Raw genomic sequence first — 20,532 nt, 5'->3', positions numbered from 1 at the left:
ATATGTAATTTATTTCAGACGATAATAGTACTAAGTCTATATTAAATTTAGTCAGACTAATTGAATTTAAGTGCTCAACAAATTCAAATGCAAATCGCGTCTCGAATTGGGAACGAATTTCGTCATAGGTCCGTCCTTGTATTGAATTAAATTGCCCGAACGTACGTGCGTTAGAAATAATTCTATTCGCGCGGTTTTTTTATTTTTTATTTGTTTTATTTATTTCTTTATTTTTGCAAAAAACTTCTGGATTTATTCGTATATGTTATAATAGAATATTATTGGAATAAACGTATTAATAAATAATAGAAGAAAAGAGAATGAGAAAAATACATTTGAACGAATGAAATTCGATATTGATTTGTATAAAATGATTACGTTCGTGATCAATGTTCGAACAAAGTGAAAGTTATGTTAACGAAACATTTATTATTTGATCCGATTATAAATAGTCTGTTTAAATACTACTAATTTTCATTTGCGCTTGCGTTCTGATAAAAGAGAGATCATAAGTCATAGCTACGTAAGCTGTAAGACAGTATTCTGTGAAACGAGAATAACAAATAAACATCTCTTGTAGTAGTAACCGAGAGAAAGTGATAGTAATAGTGCACGAACGAATACTACACGAATAAACGCGATACAATAAGGTATAATTTTACAATATTGAAACAAATGGTTCTTATCGTAAATAAATCAACACGATGAACGATAGCAATATTATTGGATTAGATTTAGTGTTAAGTTTAGTGTATTTATAATCGATTCGAAATTAAAAGTGTTACGATTTGAACATATGCACGATCGAAATATTCGATAATGTAAAAAAACAAATCGGATTTCAGTGAAATCAAAAATATATAGTAAGTTCAATTGCTCGATTTTATTAATAAATATATATATATATACGATTTAAGAAATCTTTGAGATAAGCGAAATGATTTTTTAAAAAAATGTTTAATGAAACGTACAGGAAAAAAAGTAAGAAACATGGAAGGTTACGTCGTTAATCGATTATTATTATTTTTGTTTAAAGTAACGTCTGACAAAATGTAGAATTCGTTGTTGGTATTTTTTAAAATAGAGTGAAATGAATTTTTATTCGATTGTCCGAGTTCTATTCTAGGAAAAAGATGAATATTCAATATCAAATTATGAAATATTAATATACGAATATTTTATACATTTACTCGAATCATCCTCGATCATTATTCTGTTTACATTAACAAAGGTGACAAGTCTGCTATTGATATGATTTAATAAATTGATATAAGAATTGATAAAAACACGAATGAATTACGTTTAAATTAAAATAAATAAATAGAACGTTCGCTCATTCCTTTCGTTTTCAATTGTTCGATAAAAGATTTCTAAAAAAGATTTATTACAAAAATTTCAGAATAGATAAATAATAATCTAAGATAAGGAGACGGATTATAAGTGCGATTTTTTGATGAAATACGAAAGATAAATTTAAAAGAAGAATGTTAAGTTAACGACTGAGACGAATGCAACTTCGATGAGTTATAAATTTGCAATGCGATCAACAGATGGCGCAATGAATCGTAGCGGCGCAGTAACGATGCTTAAGTCGCACCAACGTGGCGACAGGACTTCTGTTTTTCTTTGTTTTACTTGTGCAGTTTGTTTTCTTCTAAGCGTTACCTGTACTTTTCTCGGTACTCTTGTTGTCCTCGATCAGAACGTTGAGGCTGCCAACTATCGATACGGTAAGAAATTCTGATGTTCTCAAAATAACGAAAGAACTTGACAGAACCATCAAAACCGCATTCATCACCAATCACGTGGATCAACGTATTAGCGCGCTATTTGAATATGCTTAAAGTTTATTTTGATTCAATAGAATAATCGTAAATAAGAATCATTCGTAATACATCTTTACTTCGTACGATATAATTTCATACAACAATTCGATTCGTTTAAAATTCCATTAATTTCGAATCGAACTTATTAATAATAAAAGTTAAATCACGAGTTGTATTTATCGAAAAATCTATAATTGAAATTAATCCAATGGACTTTGTTTACTTTACGTTACGCAGAGATAAGATGACTTTCGATGACTCTCAATTAATTTTCTGGTAACGTTATAAGTTTATTCATTGTAACGAAATAATTTTTTCAATTAATATGCTATTCGCATAATAAACGTAATTGATTAAGATCTATTTTTTTTACAGATCCAAGTAAATCGGAAACGGTCGCCATCATGAGTCACGATCACCAGGATGATTATACTTTCAGATTACCAAAGGAAGTTAAACCGATTCATTATGATATTTATTTATATCCCGATCTTAACAATGGTACATTCGTGGGTAAAGTTACGATCCTTATAAATGTCTTAGACAAAAGAGGCCAAATCGCCCTTCATCAAAAGGATCTCAATATTACTCGTATCGAATTAAAAACTTATGATCGCGAAGAGAATTATGAAATTGAATTAATGCCTCCATTTACGGTCGCGAAATATGAAATGCTTGTTGTTCCTATAAAGAACGAAATCAATTCAGGACTTTATAATCTATCTATCGATTTTAATGGAGCACTACAACCGGACAAAATTGTCGGTTTCTATTCAAGCAAATATAAAGACGAGTATAATAAAACGAGGTAAAAGTTTCAATGATAACATTAATATATCGAAATTAATTGAATATACATTGAACATTTCCTTTAGATACATTGCTACTTCGAAATTTGAACCAACCTATGCGAGAAGAGCGTTTCCTTGCTTCGACGAGCCTTCGTTCAAGGCCGAATTTTCAGTTAAATTAGTTCATCCTACAGACGAGTGTTATAATGCACTTTCCAATATGAACGTCAAGGTAACGAAATGTAACTTTGTTATTTAATGTAAGATGTTTTATCTCGGACAACTTTAATTGCAATTACGAATACGAATTGTACAGAGTACTCTTATTAATCAACCAAATTCTGGACTTACCACCGTGGTCTTTGCCAAAAGTGTACCTATGTCAACTTACTTAAGTTGCTTCATAATTAGCGATTTCGTAGCCGTGACAAAAAAAGCGAAAGGTTTTGATGGCCGAGAATTTCCAATTAGCGTATACACTACCAGAGCACAAAGGGAAAAAGGTTCTTTTGCTCTTAAAATTGGTGTTGATATAATTGAATATTATATCAATTTATTCCGTATAGACTATCCTTTGCCTAAGCTTGGTGAGTAACGATTACTAATTAATCGTTTGTTTATTGTTTGTTGTTAACTATAAACAAATCTTATATATCATATATAACAGATATATATATATATATATATATATATATATATATATATATATATATATATATATATACAAAAATTGATTTTCAGATATGATTGCGATACCAGATTTTGTATCGGGTGCGATGGAAAATTGGGGTATAGTAACGTACAGAGAAGCGAGATTACTTTACGATAATCAAACGAGTTCTACGCGAGAGATGCACGATATTGTCACCGTAATTAGTCACGAATTTGCACATATGTGGTTTGGAAATCTAGGTAAATATTATAATAAAAATAAATTGATCCTGCTATAAGTTGTAATTATACAAATACTTTTTTCTTTTCTTTTATTATTATTATTATTATTATTATTATTATTTTTATTTTTATTATTATTATTTTTATTATTATTATTCAGTTACAATGAAGTGGTGGAATGATCTATGGTTAAATGAAGGTTTTGCTTCGTTCATGCAATACAAAAGCGCGAATGCTATTCTTCCCGATTGGGGACTGGTTAGTATCGATAGGATTGTAAATAAACGAAATTATATCGATATAAACAAAAATAAGAAAGTATAAAGCTAAACATTACTATCAACAATTTTGATCCATATAATAAAAATCGTAAGATCGGTGACGATTATCGATGATTATTGCGCTGCCATGGCGAATAAATATTACAATCGAATTCATTTTGTAAGAACATTATAATTATTTCATCGAAGAAGAAGATTTTGTATTAACAGAAATGGATTTTCAGATGGAAGAATTTCTTCTCGACCAAATACATTTGGTCTTCATTACAGATGCCAAATTGAGCACTCATCCGATCATTCAAACTGTCAATAATCCCGATGAGATTACATCGATTTTCGATGAAATCTCTTATAGAAAGGTGAATCACATAAGATCACTAGTTGTTTGTTACAATTGATATTAGACGAGTCGTTACATTTTTTTTTCTTTTTTTTTTCTAGGGATCATCCGTTATACGTATGATGGAAAATTTTATCGGTGTTGATAGATTTTACGACGGCATTAGAACATATCTGAATAGATTCACTTATCATAATGCGGAGACGGATGATCTTTTTAAAATTTTACAAGAACAAGTTGGAACAGAAATAAATGTGACGGAGATCATGGATACCTGGACCAGACAAAATGGCTTTCCGGTCGTAAATGTTCACAAGACTGAAAATAAATACGTATTAACACAAAAACGTTTCTTAGCCGATCCAGATACTCAAATTGATCCTACGGAATCAGATTACGGGTTAATAAAATTCAAAGCGAAATTATTTTAATAATAATAATCTAAATTAATAATGATTTTATGAAATATACGATATTCTTTTTTCAGATATAAATGGATAATACCTATAACATATATTACTAATAAATCATCAAAGCCAATTTTAATCTGGTTCAATAATAATGCTAGTAATTGTAGGTATATATACGAATTTTTTACGTTACCTTATACACTTCTTAATATAATTTTCAGTGGTGATAGAATTGAAAGAACCTGTCGAATGGATTAAATTTAATAAAGATCAAATTGGTTATTATCGCGTTAATTATGAAACAACGGAATGGGAAAATTTGATTCATCTGCTTAAATACTATCACACGGTAAATATCGCTTTGTATCAGTATATATATACTCTTTGTGGAAATGGTTCTAGAAAATGAGTAAAAGTTTATATTTACAGAGATTATCTGTATCAGATAGAGCTCATCTCTTGGAAGAAGTATTTAGTTTAGCATCTGCAGGTGAACTTGATTATGGCATCGCCATGAATATGACCACGTATCTTCCACGAGAAAATCATGTTATTCCTTGGACTGTTGCATCTAAAAATTTATTGGCTATAGATCAATTTTTGTCGTCAACAAATTTGTCAACTATTTTTAAGGTTGTATAATAATACGTATCTATTTACATATATGGATATAAAATAGAATAAGAATGTTTTAGATTGCATATTTACGTATTTGATATTTTATTGTTTTACAGTCTTACGTAAGAAATTTGGTTGATAGCGTGTATCACGATGTAACATGGCGTGTGGATAACACAGAAGATCATGTAATGCTGTAAGATTAAAAAATACTTATCAATTAATTAAAGATTTAATGCATACTTTATTGAAATAATTCTATTAAAATTTACAGAAGACTTCGTTCGATAGTGTTAGATTTGGCTTGTTCGGTAGGTCATATAGAATGTTTAGAAGAAGCATCTGAAATCTTCAAAAAGTGGATTAACGATATAAAGGACGTACGTCCGCATCCAGATATTCGAGGATTGATTTATTATTACGGTCAGTACTTTATGAAAGTATACATATATTAACGATTAGCATTGATTATTTAAAGTAAAGATTTCTATTTAATATCATTACAGGCTTACATTATGCTGGTTCTGAAGCTGAATGGAATCTTATGTTCGATAAATTCGTTCAGGAAACGGATTCGTCGGAAAAATTAAAATTGATGCGTGGATTAACGGGAATACGAGAAAGTTGGCTTTTGAGCAAGTTAGTTAACTTTCTATACAAATTTTCAAATAAACAATATTTATGTTACTTGTAAAGATACAAAGAGAAAAAGAGAGAGAGAAAATATTCGATATATTGTTTCTTTGTTTCTTTTATAGATTTATCACTATAGCGAAGAATGAAAATTATGTTCGTGCACAAGATTTTTTCTCTTGTTTGACGGCAATTTCTAATAATCCCGTTGGTACACCTCTCGTTTGGGATTGGGTCCGAGGAAACTGGGAATTTTTAGTTCAGAGATACACTTTGAACGATCGATACCTTGGACAACTTATACCTGGAATTACAAAAACTTTTGCTACGGAAACCAAATTAAACGAAATGAAAGCCTTTTTCGAAAAATATCCTGAAGCCGGTGCTGGTGCATCGAATCGAGCGAAAGCATTGGAGACAGTACAAAATAATATAAAATGGTTAGCAAAAAATACAGCTAAGCTTGAAAACTGGTTGAATTCGCATTCGAACAATTAATCCGTCTGATTAAACTATACTACTAATACATCTTTATAAAGGATAATGTTATCAAATAAAGAAAACAACAATGTTTTTAAATATATATATATAGCCGATAAATCAGCATTTATGAAGAAATATATAATAGGACTAATCGTAAGTTGAAAAGAATAAAGTTTTTTACTTTATATAGAAAGACTTAATAATTTACTATTATCAAATCCATTATTCTGTCAATGAATAATTTTTTTATTGATTCGATTATTCTATCTGAAAGTATGTTTAATAGAATAAAATCATTTAAAATATCAAAGTATCGTCATTTATATATTCTATGATTGAATACAAATTATTGAAATTCTAAATAGATTATAACATTAAAGTTTTGCGTTGTTTCTCGATCACCTTACACCTCCGAACGAAAAATATGAAAAATAACGGAGTATTTGTCAATAATAAAAGTATCAACGTTAAAAAAGATGTCAGCAAGAACTTATAATCATAATAAATAAGATTACATGATTTTATTACGATATACTCGATATTATTATTTTTATCAAATCTTTTATATTTTTTTGGGAATTACTTGATAATAATTATCTATATTACAAACTATTTTCTACGAGATAATCATAAAATTATAACGTTGACGACGTAAAACCGACGTAGATTTGTACATAAACAATGTCCCAAGTCAATTAACTTGTCGATACGTCACGTTGAGATATAAATTTTCTAATCATCATCCGTGAAAAATAAATTATTATAAAGATATGGGAGCTTCAAATACATCCGTGAGCTATTGCGAATATATTCTGCCAATCTTATCGTAAGTTACGAAGAAAAATTGTTTTTATAAAGTCAGAGTTATGTCGTAAAATAAAGATAATGTTTTTTTTAAGGTAAAACTATCAATTTTCTTTTTCTTTTTAGAAAAAACCGTAGAAATCTCCTAATGCAATTATCATCGGAAAATGCGTTATCTTGTTATAACTTTTTATAGAAATAAAATTTATCAATTCCGTTTTACTTTCTCTAAGAATTATAATATTTTTTAAATTTATGCGTGTAAATCCTTTTTTTTTTTTACTATAATAACAACTTAATTAATCCAAATATAACAAAATTTTACACATAATTTGTATATCATTGTGGAATTTTCTAATTAATGAGATGCGATATATGAATATAATAAAATATTATATATTATATTTTATATATTATAAATGATATATATAGGTGGACCGGAAAGTAATGTCATATCTGCGTATGTCGATATTTGATTGTGATTAAAAATAAAAACTTGTTAAAAATTTATTCGTTTGAATTTAATTTAAGAAAGCGACATTACTTTTCGATCCACCTAATATATAAAAATAAAAACATTCAACTGATAAAACATATAAATATTATTCAGCTGACATAAATATAGATTTTAACCATTTTATGATTATTATCGAATTCTTTAAACGAATTTACCAAAATTTCCGTGTTTTACTTAGACAATTTCGAATGTCGATGCGTATCACTACGACATCAACACCCCCATTAAAGACAATTCTGATAAATTCATTTGTCAAAATTAATTGCTATCCGACGTATTTCAATAGATAAGATGAGATAGTCACAAAGTGATATCGTGATCCAAAAAAGGATTAGTCTCAGTCGTATTGTTGTATGAAGAAGACGTAGTCAAGAAAATTACAGCAAGCAGAGTTGACCTAACTGTAAAAATATTTATTCGTTAAAAATGGTAAAAGAAAGGAAACTTTCGGAAAACGAAATTCGAGGTACTTTTTTTACTCCATCATCTTATATTATTCTTCATTTCATACAAACCTGTTTCTCAAACTACATCGATCGTATCGTTTCATTATAGAGATTATAATTTATAATTTATTAATTAAATACAATGATATATTTGTATACCAATTTTTTGTATGTATATAACTTTTTTAACATAGATAATAATAATAATAATAATATATATATATATATATATTGTATTGTAATAACATTATAATACATTCACTGTATTCATATTAATATGTTAATATTTGCATATATATAATCATATAAATAGACATATATCATATGTTTTTATTTGACATTATCTTATAATTATTCATTGAATTTATGTATTCGTTAAGAAAGATTACTCAATGTGATAATTGTCAAATTGTCACGTCGATTTTCTTTAATCATAATTTATCAACTTTTTGTTCCGGAAATTTGATAAAATAATGATCTTAAATTTCATTCGACGATATCTATAAAATAAACAGGAAAAGGCTTATCGACCGAAAATTTAATTATACTTTTGATGGATTGATCGATATATTTAAAAAGCCATTGAAACGTTATTACACCATGACCTAAATAGAAACAATAACTATCGCTAGTGACATTGACACTCACACGCATTGATTTATATTAATTCACAATTGTTAATGTACAGTTGAGAAAAGGTCAATGAAGCTGATCTATCATTTTGGCAACTTTTTTATTTATTTATCATTTGTCTCTATTTAGATCATCCAGAAGAACATAGCGATGTTGAAACAACCACAACTGTGAGTATTTACACGTATTACTATAATCAAAAAATTATGATATTGTTAAAAAAAAGAATTTCGTTTTTTTCGATATTCATTAAAATTGTAAAATATTCTTAATTATCGTATATGTCGTATAAATCGACACAATTATTCCCTTTATTATATAAAATGCGCAAGAATTCTTTATATATTCAAATGAGAAAGTGCAATCGGTTGATATAAAAAAATTCACTTCGTGTACTTTGCGAAATCGAAAAGAGTTTGCTTAATGAATACTTTCATCGATAAATACTTTCGACAAAATTATTCCGATCCTTATTTTATTTATTTTTATTTTCATTGAGGGACGATCACTCATAAAGTTGGAGGCAGTAAAATTTTGGCTAGTTTTGTGCGCTAAAGCTAAGTAACAATCGAACGATCGATCAAGCAAGCAAAGAAAAGTATTCAGGTCAATAATCATTTGTAAAGATCAAGCGTCCACGTACGACACGATTCACGTCTTGTAAGGCAGGTATACGCACACATAAGTAAGACACAGAAATATTCGGAGACTTGTTAAAATTGAATAGCTTTTTCTAGGCCATTCAAATAATTCAAAAATTTTGAGTAAACGCTAAGAAAGTATTGTGTTATAGAAAATATGTTTAGAATTAGAAAAGCTTGCTTTTTGTTTTGAAAATGATCAAAAATACAAAATAAATTTTTTCCAAGATATTTTTATAAAAAATAAATAAATAAATAAATGAAAAATAATAAAAAGAAACGAATATTTGCATTTCGTAAATCAATTTGTCTTATATGTATAAGATAGTCTAATACTTATATATTCTGTAAATATTATCAAAATCGTAAGTAACGTTATCCAATAAGATCCATAGATATTTAAAATCGATATAGTATGATTTTTACGGCATAAGGTTAATATAATATCGATTTTACAAATCTTTACGAATAAATGCTATCAAACAAATAAAAATTATTGTAAAATTACTTATCAATTTTGATTACATAAGATTAATAGATCTATAAAATGTGACATGGATATTTTTATCACAAGATGCGTAATTGAGTTCATTTTATGAAGATAAAATCGGTTCAAAAATTTGTATTGTTAAATGATTTGTTATAACTTAGTATGATAACTTCGTTTGATATTTTCTCGAAAATTTTTTAGATCTGCAGCAAGGAAATAAAATGATTAGAATATAAATCAAGATATATATATATATATATGTATATATATATATATATATTTGTGCTCTTTGAATCGTTACCTCTTCTTAAATAAAGATCATTCGTTCGCTCGCATTCTCTAATCTTACATCAGTTCAAACACACATTCTTGCCACGCGCTCATCTATCGTTCTTCTTATATCCATTCTCAGAATTTATTCTTCTATCATACTAGGCATGTATCGATTATTCTTTATTTCCACCATACATATCATTCGTTGGTTTATTCATCTCTTTTACATACAATAATAACAAAAATAATATGTGAAAAACGAAATAATATAATTATTTTGTATAAAATCTTTTAATAACAAATCATAAAAAGGCATATTTTGTAATCTTTTTTTTGTTTATTGTTCCTGTCTCTGTTAATTTATACACTGTATACTTGCTTAAAAAAATTTAGAGGACTTTACCTTAGTTAAAAAAAAAAAAAAAGAAAAGAAAAAAATACGTATTCTATTTCCAAGCATATCCAAACATTTCTGATGATTCATTTGTGACCGTTCTTAAATAATAGAAAAGATACATCGAAAATTATTACTGTTCTTTACGTACAAAGCCACAAGAAAATACATTTGTACACTTCTGACAATACACTTTTCAATTTAAAAATAAATAAAATTAATCGTACGAAGATAATAAATAACGTTCAAGTTTTATACACAATATGCTCTCTAATCAAAAATTATCTTTCGATTACATAATTTTGTCTTTCTCTTTTCTTTTGTCTTGTCTTGTTTTCTCTGTTATTTCTTATATAACGAATCAATCTGACAAGATATATTGAAACAAGATATATGAAATATTTTATTACGATCGATCGGTGAAGGTTTAAAATTTTTTCTTTCTTCTCGTTCTGTTTAATTTTCTTCTTTTTCTGTTTTTTTTTTTTTTTATTCTCTACATAAAACGAAGAAAAAAAAGAAAAAAGAAAAGAGAAAACGATAAAGGAAATTTCCTGGTTCGTAGAACGGTAAGCGATTTCAAAACGATCGATCAGTCGTTCCCCGAACGAGCTCTAAAAAAGAAAGAACGCGGCGCGAGAGAAGGTTGAACATTCTCTCCGATTTTCTTCACTCTTTTGTCGCACACAACAGAAATAAGACGGGTGACAGAAATAAGATTGAGACGCGCGTGCGCTAGATCGCAAACGATTTATCAATATAAGAGATAGAAAAAAAGAAGTGGCATGTTTAGTACATAAGATATGTACGATACCGATAAAATCCAAAGTAAACGAGCCGAATTTAAGTGAGTTCATATAAATCTTTCTTGTGTATCATTGTAAATGTGTGCGTGTAAACGTGTATATTTGTTATGTCAACGTGCATTCATCGATTCCGTTCCAATTCGATCATCAAGATAAATAGATCGACAAAATGAGCGCGGGAAAGGTACGATCGTCAACATTTATCAAATCATCATAATCACCTTTTATATGTAACTATATGACTGATCAACCGACCTATTTTCTTAAACCTTATACGAAAATATATTTGTTCAATTAAACAAAGATCGATAACATATTTCGTTTCGTCTACAATCATTTTTATCGAGCGACTTTCACTATTTCTTCCTCCGAGCATCTTTTTCTTTCCAAAAATTACATTGTTTCATCCTTCTTTATTAAATTCATCGTGATAAACGAGTCGGTTTGTTGTAACAACAAATAGATAACACGCAACGAAGTTATAAATACATATGTATGTAAAAAAGAACGAGAAGACGTGTCCTCGAAACACTTAAGAAGTGTTTCATCATACATTTACTTATTATTTTTTCTTCTCTTTTTTCTTTATTTTTTTACGTTACTTTTTTCTCATTTTTTTTTTTTTTTTTTTAGATATTTATAAATTAAAAACTATCGAGATTAAATAAATTATTTATAAACAACAATTCTTTTCAAAATTTTTACATATTTCATTCATTTCTTTTGGCGTTAACGTATAACTTAGTATCTTATTATTTACAATCGTAATAACACTTGCTTTTCGATATATTGTAATTACGATTAAAGATAAAATATTTTTTTGGATGTAAATATCGTCATGCTAGGTGATAGAAAAAATCGTCGACAGAAATTACATTCTTGTATAAATTTAACAAGCGTGAGATTACGTCGTTAATCCGGTTTTATGTATACTTTTATGTATACTCTTATGATTACCCACGATCTTACGAAAGCAACGAAACTAATTACCGACGAAAAGTTGCACAATCAATAAACTACGATCGCAAACATTTAAACACACCAATGATTATTAACTCTAATTTGGTGACCTTTCATTTGCTACAATAAAAATAACAATCAAGGTTAAAAAAAGAAATCGATGCAAGATTAAACATCAAGAAGGAAGCTTTTTTTTCAATTATATTTAAGTTCTTTATATTATTACAGAAACTCAAGTATCCCAAATCGGTATTTTTCATCATCAGTAATGAATTCTGCGAGAGATTCTCTTATTATGGAATGCGCAGTAAGTTTTTTTCTTTCTTTCTCATTCTCTCTCTCTCTCTCTCTCTCTCTCTCTCTTTCTATCTCTCCTTCTTTTTGTGATAGATATGTACTTAATTTACTTTAATTGCAGCGGTTCTGACATTGTATCTTATAAATGTTTTGAACTATCCTGACAGCACTGCGATCGTAATTTATCATGTCTTCACGATGTTCATTTATTTCTTTCCATTATTCGGAGCTATCCTAGCAGATTCCATACTTGGAAAATACCATACGATATTCTATATTAGTATAATTTATGCTGTGGGACAACTCTTGTTGGCTTTGAGTGCCATACCGCCACTGGGATTGCCACCAAGGTTAATACTTACAATGCGCATTAAATTATTTATAATGACTCGGAAAACTGATAGCTCTTTCAAATAGTCTAAATAAAATGACTTCGCTCGTTTCAAAAAGAAAATTGACCGCTTCGAAAGAACGTATAATCATTTTTATGAGTCATTGTATATTTTTTATCTTAATCAAATTTTTATCATAAACTAATCAGTCTATTTCTTTTGTGATAAAGTATACTTTCTAATTCTAATCCGATCAAATTGCAGGGAATTTGCATTATTGGGTTTGTTTCTTATAGCTATTGGTTCGGGTGGTATAAAACCTTGCGTGTCAGCATTTGGTGGAGATCAATTTGTATTGCCGCAACAGGAACAACAACTTTCGACTTTCTTTTCTGTTTTTTATTTCTCAATTAATTCGGGCTCCCTAATATCTAGCTTTCTTACACCGATATTAAGAAGCGATGTGACTTGTTTTGGTGATAAAACATGCTACTCTTTGTCTTTCCTAGTACCTGCCGTATTGATGTCAATATCGATCGGTAATATAATATTTAAATATATAAATACTATAGAAATCCAACAATTCTGAATGTAAATTTTTGTCTTACAGTGATATTCATGCTTGGTAAACCTTTGTACAAAATTGTCGATCTCCAAGGCAATGTCGTTGTTGATGTCACCAAATGCGTTTGCGTAAGTTAATTAAATAATTCATTTCTTTGAAAATTCACTAACACATTAAAATGTTAACAAAATGATAATAATAACAACAACAATAATAATAATAATAATAATAATAATAATAATAATAATGTATTAATAACAAGTTTTTATCATACGAACGTGCATACCTTCACGTTCATGTTTGCGATATTATGGACTGATAAGTCAAATTAAATAAGAATAAAAATTTTAGTACGCGATCAAGAAGAAGATACAATCGAAGAAAAAGGTGGATCACTGGCTCGATCACTCAGTAGATTTATATGGTCGAAAGTTAGTTGAGGACATTAAAGATTCCTTGAAAGTATTAAAGATGTTCCTCCCTTTACCAATCTTTTGGGCTCTTTTCGATCAACAAGGATCGAGATGGACAATCCAAGCGACAAAAATGGACAGTAAAGTTGGTAATTTCTTGATACAACCTGATCAGATGCAAGTATTTAATCCATTGTTGGTTGTGATCTTTATACCTATTTTCGAAACTTGCATTTATCCAATATTTTCTAAAATTCGTCTACTTAATACGCCTTTGAAGAAGCTTACAATTGGTGGTTTATTGGCCGCACTATCCTTCGTTATATCTGCTATTATTGAATTACAACTTGAGGTAAGTATAAATTTCTTTAGTTTTCTATAATTATTTGTATTAACATTATCATTTTATCGATATTTATGGTTTTTATTTATATTTATTTTAGAAAACATACCCAATACTTCCTACAACTGGAGTGGGCCAAGTAAGAATTTTCAATACCATGAATTGTGAGATACCAATACAGATTAATGGTGAAAAAGGGATTATCAAAGCTCTAGATTTTTGGGAAAATATAAATATCAAAACTGATAAAGGCTCGGCTAATTTGAAGTATTATTTAGATATGACAAAGTGCCAATCATATAAATTTCCCGATAATAAAATCGAAGGTAAATAAATCATAGCATTTGTGGAATTAGAAATATATGTTAGAATAGAAAATAGTAATAATGAATTTTTATTCTCATAGACGAGACGACAATAAACGAGGCAATTGCTACATCATGGGCTATTACACCTGAAGGAATGTATAAATACATTGACAATGTGGCAAAATCAAAGAATAGTTTTCCTTTGGTTCGTGGTCTTATTTATTTGTCACCACAATCAAGGAAAGATTATGATTCTAGTTTAATATTTTATCAAGAATCGACATTTACCGATGAGATTACATTAAATGGAACAATTTTCACTGAAACTTCATTACATAAACTCAAACCACATACATATAATATTTATTTAAATAAAAATCTATTATTACAAAATGTGGAATTAAAATTAGGTGGAGTATACACCATTGTTGGTTATGACATGGGAAACAATGAAACGAAATTATCAATTAATACTGTAACGCCTCCTAATTCGATGCATTTGTTTTGGCTATTACCACAATACATTGTCATTACGATGGCGGAAGTCATGTTTTCAGTAACTGGATTGGAATTTGCATTCACACAATCACCTTCCAGCATGAAATCCTTAATGCAATCTTCCTGGTTACTTACAGTAGCTTTTGGCAATCTTATTGTTGTTATTATCGCAGAGGTATCATTCTTCGAAAGACAGGTGAGCTATCTAAATGTTTGCTAATAACTTTTGCAGTTTTTAATTTATGGAAGTGGATGATTATAATTGATTTTGTTAATCGAAAATGTATGTTGCAGGTTTATGAGTTCTTCCTATTCGCAGGTCTAATGTTTATATTTATGATATTATTTGGTATAATGACAATGTTCTATAAATATACGGAAATATCCGAAACAAATGAGGAGGAAATCGTATTGGAAGAGAAAAAGGGATCTATTAATGCATCGTATAAGGACGATGAAAAATGAAAAATACAAATAAATCTTAAAGATATTTGAATTTTTTCCTGTTTTCAACTTTCTGTTGAATGATAAAACATATCAACCTAAAGAATAATGAAGTTTTCATAACAAAGATCGTTATGTTGAATGTGCAATGAAAGAAATACATTGACATAGGTGATGATGTTATTAACGACTATATGGAAAGGATTTAAGTGTACGTGAAAAAAGTATAAAAATTAAATTTTTGAATTATAGGAAATATTGCAAAGGAATTTACGTGTAATATATTTATTTTTGCTAGATCAAAAAAATAGTTAGGATTTAACACATCAGAATAAAATACGCATTACAAATTTTGATACATACCAAATGAGTATTACTAAATTAATACTCCATGTTTGTAATTAGTTATTGAAAATAAATTAGAAATATTTATAATTGTATTTGTTTTATACAGAATCGATTATTTTTCACGAAAAATGTCTATTTTCCTTTCTTAAAATTTGATCCATCCATGCTACTCTTTATGGTAATCATTTTTTAAATAATTTCAAATTTAGTAAATATAAACCTTAGTGTTTAATAATTTACGCATCTGTTGTTGCATTCTGTTAATTTTGCAACATGACAATGTAAATGCAATCATGGTCAATTAAAATATAATTTTAATTTGTAAAGAATAACATAATATTCTATTATAGAATTATATTGTGATTAATATCGTCGTTCTGTCGTAAGATATTTAACAATTGAATATTTTCTTAATTTTATTGTACTTTACACAAATACAAGTAAATTAACATGTTAATGAACTATATTCTGTAATTATTTTTGACAAAGTTATTCAGAAGCCAACCTTTCTATCATATAGGCAACTTTCCTGATGAATGTATTTATTTCTATGTATAAGATTATGACAATTTAATATTATTTTAACAGAGCAAAAGATTATAGACTACTTTTCTGTATATATATATATATGTGTGTGTGTGTGTGTGTGTGTATATATGAAATGTGTATATATCTGTGTATAGGTATGTATGTATGTATGTATGTATGTATGTATGTATGTATGTACGTATGTATGTATGTATGTATGTATGTATGTATGTATGTATGTATGTATGTATGTATGTATGTATGTATGTATGTATGTACGTATGTATGTATGTATATATATATATAAACGTATCATATATATATATATATATATATATATATATATATATATATATATCATATATATGAAAAATCTAACGTCTAACGAAATTCACATCTTTGACAAATTATTTTAGTACCAGCAGCTTTAAAATACTAATTCCTAAAATAAATGGTATATTAAATATGTAAGATGCATACTTGCCTAGTAAACAATTCTATTTAGCGTTTCTCATTTGGAACAAGCGAATAGTTATCTCTATATATAATATTATAATAAAGATTTTTGAGGATGCATAAATCTTCTGTAGGTTTATTTAATGCCGAGGAGTCTTCCTCATATATGATAATCGATCGTCTTTCTAAAACAATTTTTAAAAGCATACGTATAAACGTTAATATTATACAAATCAGCAGTACTGATATAAGAATACATAATAAGCAATTACCGAAGTTGAACGAATTCTAACAATTGCTTCACGAGCTGTTCCATATGCAATAGAAGCAAAATGAAAAGCACCAATTACCAATGTTTCTGGCAAAATGTGAATAGGTTCTGCAGTTCCTGGCATCGAGTCGGTAGTAGTTTCCTCAATTATATGTCCAACATTTTTATTCTCTTCTATTGTCGGATTTTTCTCTAGATATTTATTATTTAAGTCTTTTTTTATTTGCTCACGTATATTGTTTTTTTTTGAAGCTATAGTTGTATTGGAATCAGAAAAACTATGGTTTGAATAATCATGACTGTTGCTAGTATTTGTCTCACTTATACCATAAACACCATTGTCTGTAATCGAAGTAGTATGAGAGTGAAAACTCTGTGTTAAATCATTTAAATCTGTTTGGGCTTGACAACTGTGCTGTGCTATTGGTAAATCTGGATAAATTGGATTTATAGGTTCTGTTGTCAAATAGCTAGTATGAGAACTGTTTACATCAATTTTCATGGCATTTATATTGTTATGTTCAGGTTCTGCATGCAGTAAATTTGTGTTCTCATCTATTGACTTTGATGTATTTTTTATAAAGAGGGAACATATATTGTTTGTTAAATCTGCTGAGTTATTGTACATATATGTTTTGGAAGTATTGGATAAATGTGTATCATGTATTTTTTTATTGATATTATCCTCATTATTAGAATTTTCTTTTTCATCTGATTTGTGAGTACTAACATTATTTAAATCCTTTTTAATTATAGGAGTAAGCGTATTACTCAAATTATCTGTAAAATGATTCTCATTAATGCAAATGACTGAAGATCCAGATACTTCAGGAAGTAGATCAAAACTTGAAAGATCAGTAACAATTTCATCATCATTATCTTCTTTATGGGCAATGTTTTTCATGTTCTGATTTTTTGATAGACTTCTTTGCATGTGACAATTTGTATTGGTTTTATGTTTCATTGGCACTGAAATCAATTCAAATTCATTATGATCATCACAGACCTCTATATTATTACTTAGATCAGAATTTATACTAATATTCTCTATGTCAGATCCACAACAGCAAGTCGTATTTTTAAAATAGTTTTCATCCAACATTTGATGTTCAGTAATAGAACAATTCATTCGAAATTTATTTTCTTTTGTCCCATTGAATATGTTAGGTTCATTATACAAATTTTCTTTTGAAGATTCTAATGCAAGAAAATTTGGAGACGAAGAATTACGTTTATTTACAATCTGCTTTTCGCTGATATCATTTTGCTTATGAGCATTATTTATATCGCTCATTAATTTTGACGAATTATAGCTTTCATTCTGAACATTTTCCTCCTCTTTGTCTTCGTTGGGTTCACTACTGTATTCAAGCTTTTCTTCAAATTTCTTCACTTGTTTCTTTCTGCTTTTGACAATGTTTACAAGTGGTTTATCTATATGTTCAGAATAAATCTTGTCGACTAGCATATCCCTTTTCTTCCTTTTATATTGTCTTCTTTGATCTGTAAGTAAATTATTTCTTTGATGATTATACTTTGATCTGAGACGATGGGATTGATTTTCACATCTACTTGTATCCTTGGATTCCGTGCAAATCGGTGACCTCATAGAACACTTATTTAAATTTTCCATTACATTAAGCATGATTTGATCAGAAACTTCTGTTATTATATCCTTCTTCAACTACGAATAAAAATAAGCATATGTTGCATTAATTTATAAAAGATAATATAAACAAAAAGTAAAAATGTCAATCTTTATATTTACCTGTTCCATATACTGTACAAACCATGTTGGTGGAGCGTTATTGAGAGAGTCCTGGGTAGTTATGTTTGAAGGTGTTGTACTTTCTAATTTCATATTATCAAAACTTTTTGTAAGAATCTTTGAATATGTTGTAGTTAAATTTGGAAACATAGAAACAGCTCCATTCTTATCATTTAATGTATTATTATTATTTTCTCCGGTTAAGTCAAATATTCTATTTAAATGTTCTTTTCTATTCTCTTGTTTTACTTCGCTCATACTTTTTTTTGCATCAAAAGTTTCAGATGAAATAGAATCGTTTGCAAATGAACTTTTTTGGTTATCATCAGATGAATGTGCATTAACTTTATATTTGTTTTTATTTGTATCATCATCCTGATTATTTATAAAATCAACTAACAACAATACTCCTTTGCTGCGCTTTGAGCAAAATTTAGCAAACTAAAATCACATTTACTTTTTATTATTAACTTATTCATTATTATATATAAAGTCTTTTGCATTGGACTAACCATAAAATTTGCATTACTTTTATAATATAGAAAAAGCTATTCAAAATTACCTGCCATAATTCTAAAAAGTCAGTTTCATTTTTAACCAAACGTAATACGTCATCATTATCGAAATATGAAATACCTTTAGATATATTTATCCCAAAGAAACGCACCTGTGAAAGAAATATAAATCACAAATTTCTATGTTAATTTTAACCTTATAAATTTGTATCCATAAACAATGAAATATAACTTACTAAATATATCTTAAATAATTCGAAATTAAATGTCACTTTGAAAACTGAATCATAATTATTCTCATATTTATCATTTTTATCATTACTGGGATTATATGTTGTTACGTCACGTATGGACAATTTAGGATCTGATAATTTGTCATTATCTTTTGTTTTCTTGAACGTATCAAAGAATAATTCTGTTTGTTTTAACGTTGAGATAGATTTATTCTTTTGTGTATTGCCATTTTCATTTAAGTTGCATTCATTTTCAATCTCTTTGTATATTAAACTTGCATATGAGTCGCGCACTACGCAAAAGATGTCTTCATACTTGCTAGCGAATTCTAATTTAGATTTGTTACTCCTTAGTACAAAGAACGTATAATCGTCCTTCTTCAGTTGAGCAGAGCTCAAACTTATTATAGGAATCCTTTTCATCGTACTTCTCGATTTCATAAATCCAATAAACAATCGAATTATTCCGATGATTATAAGTACGAAGGAAAACAATAACAATTAACAGTTTACATGAAATCTCAAAATGATCAGTCAATAATCATTTCAACAGTATTATCAAGTTAAACGTCACAGTTAACGGAGGAAACAATTATACGATGCTATTACTAGTTACGCCGTCTTTCCGGCTTTCCCTGAACTGCATCGGAAGCGACCTTGATTTGACCCTTATTCCGATACAAGTAATATGTACATTCTCAAAAAATTAAACATTCCAAAATCATATTTTATCTAATAATAATTTATAATAAAACAATTTAATATTCCTGTAAATATTTTTCCAATCGAATATATAACATTCGGTTTAGATCGTTTTATCAATTGTACTATTTCTGTATTTGAACTGTCACCATACTGTAACTACATTAGTCAAAATAACCATCGTAAATTTCATTATATCACGACGAAGAAAAAAATGAGCTGATAATCTATACTGAATCATTTTATATAATTTATTTTTATTTTATTAATT

General features: G+C 28.1%; 3 protein-coding genes across 10 annotated transcripts; 2 read left to right on the top strand and 1 right to left on the bottom strand.

The window, feature by feature from the left end:
* Positions 1–492: 492 nt before the first annotated feature.
* Positions 493–6,461, top strand: LOC124952179 (glutamyl aminopeptidase-like). 3 transcript variants are annotated; one of them, XM_047501642.1, is made up of 16 exons: positions 493–650; positions 1,400–1,730; positions 2,202–2,634; positions 2,702–2,849; positions 2,934–3,204; positions 3,359–3,529; positions 3,672–3,769; positions 4,017–4,151; positions 4,234–4,532; positions 4,620–4,705; positions 4,764–4,891; positions 4,972–5,175; positions 5,277–5,356; positions 5,435–5,583; positions 5,667–5,799; positions 5,919–6,461. In XM_047501642.1, exons 2-16 carry the CDS (start codon positions 1,520–1,522, stop codon positions 6,289–6,291), a joined length of 2,919 nt encoding a protein of 972 aa, XP_047357598.1. In that variant the 5' UTR covers positions 493–650; positions 1,400–1,519; the 3' UTR covers positions 6,292–6,461. The 3 variants fall into 3 exon arrangements, with proteins under 3 accessions (XP_047357598.1, XP_047357597.1, XP_047357599.1); XM_047501641.1 differs by having other exon boundaries at positions 496–863; XM_047501643.1 differs by lacking the exons at positions 493–650; positions 1,400–1,730 and adding an exon at positions 2,020–2,102.
* A 1,242-nt stretch (positions 6,462–7,703) lies between these two features.
* LOC124952365 (peptide transporter family 1) lies at positions 7,704–16,262 on the top strand. Of its 4 annotated transcripts, XM_047502108.1 has the most exons (10): positions 7,704–8,063; positions 8,806–8,846; positions 12,469–12,547; positions 12,659–12,887; positions 13,134–13,408; positions 13,480–13,562; positions 13,786–14,199; positions 14,291–14,516; positions 14,597–15,192; positions 15,291–16,262. In XM_047502108.1, exons 1-10 carry the CDS (start codon positions 8,024–8,026, stop codon positions 15,459–15,461), a joined length of 2,154 nt encoding a protein of 717 aa, XP_047358064.1. In that variant the 5' UTR covers positions 7,704–8,023; the 3' UTR covers positions 15,462–16,262. The 4 variants fall into 4 exon arrangements, with proteins under 4 accessions (XP_047358064.1, XP_047358065.1, XP_047358066.1 ...); XM_047502109.1 differs by lacking the exons at positions 7,704–8,063; positions 8,806–8,846 and adding an exon at positions 10,959–11,464; XM_047502110.1 differs by lacking the exons at positions 7,704–8,063; positions 8,806–8,846 and adding an exon at positions 10,961–11,321.
* A 342-nt stretch (positions 16,263–16,604) lies between these two features.
* On the bottom strand, positions 16,605–20,325 carry LOC124952364 (putative uncharacterized protein DDB_G0286901). Of its 3 annotated transcripts, none has more exons than XM_047502107.1 (5): positions 19,563–20,325; positions 19,374–19,478; positions 18,812–19,252; positions 17,123–18,727; positions 16,605–16,957 (listed from the first exon to the last, which is right to left on the bottom strand). In XM_047502107.1, exons 1-5 carry the CDS (start codon positions 19,998–20,000, stop codon positions 16,913–16,915), a joined length of 2,634 nt encoding a protein of 877 aa, XP_047358063.1. In that variant the 5' UTR covers positions 20,001–20,325; the 3' UTR covers positions 16,605–16,912. The 3 variants fall into 3 exon arrangements, with proteins under 3 accessions (XP_047358063.1, XP_047358062.1, XP_047358061.1); XM_047502106.1 differs by having other exon boundaries at positions 16,605–16,953; positions 17,045–18,727; positions 19,563–20,322; XM_047502105.1 differs by having other exon boundaries at positions 17,045–18,727; positions 19,563–20,313.
* Positions 20,326–20,532: the final 207 nt, after the last annotated feature.

Source organism: Vespa velutina, chromosome 10 (assembly GCF_912470025.1).
Source record: "Vespa velutina chromosome 10, iVesVel2.1, whole genome shotgun sequence".
Classification (NCBI taxonomy): Eukaryota; Metazoa; Arthropoda; class Insecta; order Hymenoptera; family Vespidae; genus Vespa; species Vespa velutina.
This window is presented reverse-complemented; position numbering and strand designations above follow the sequence as displayed.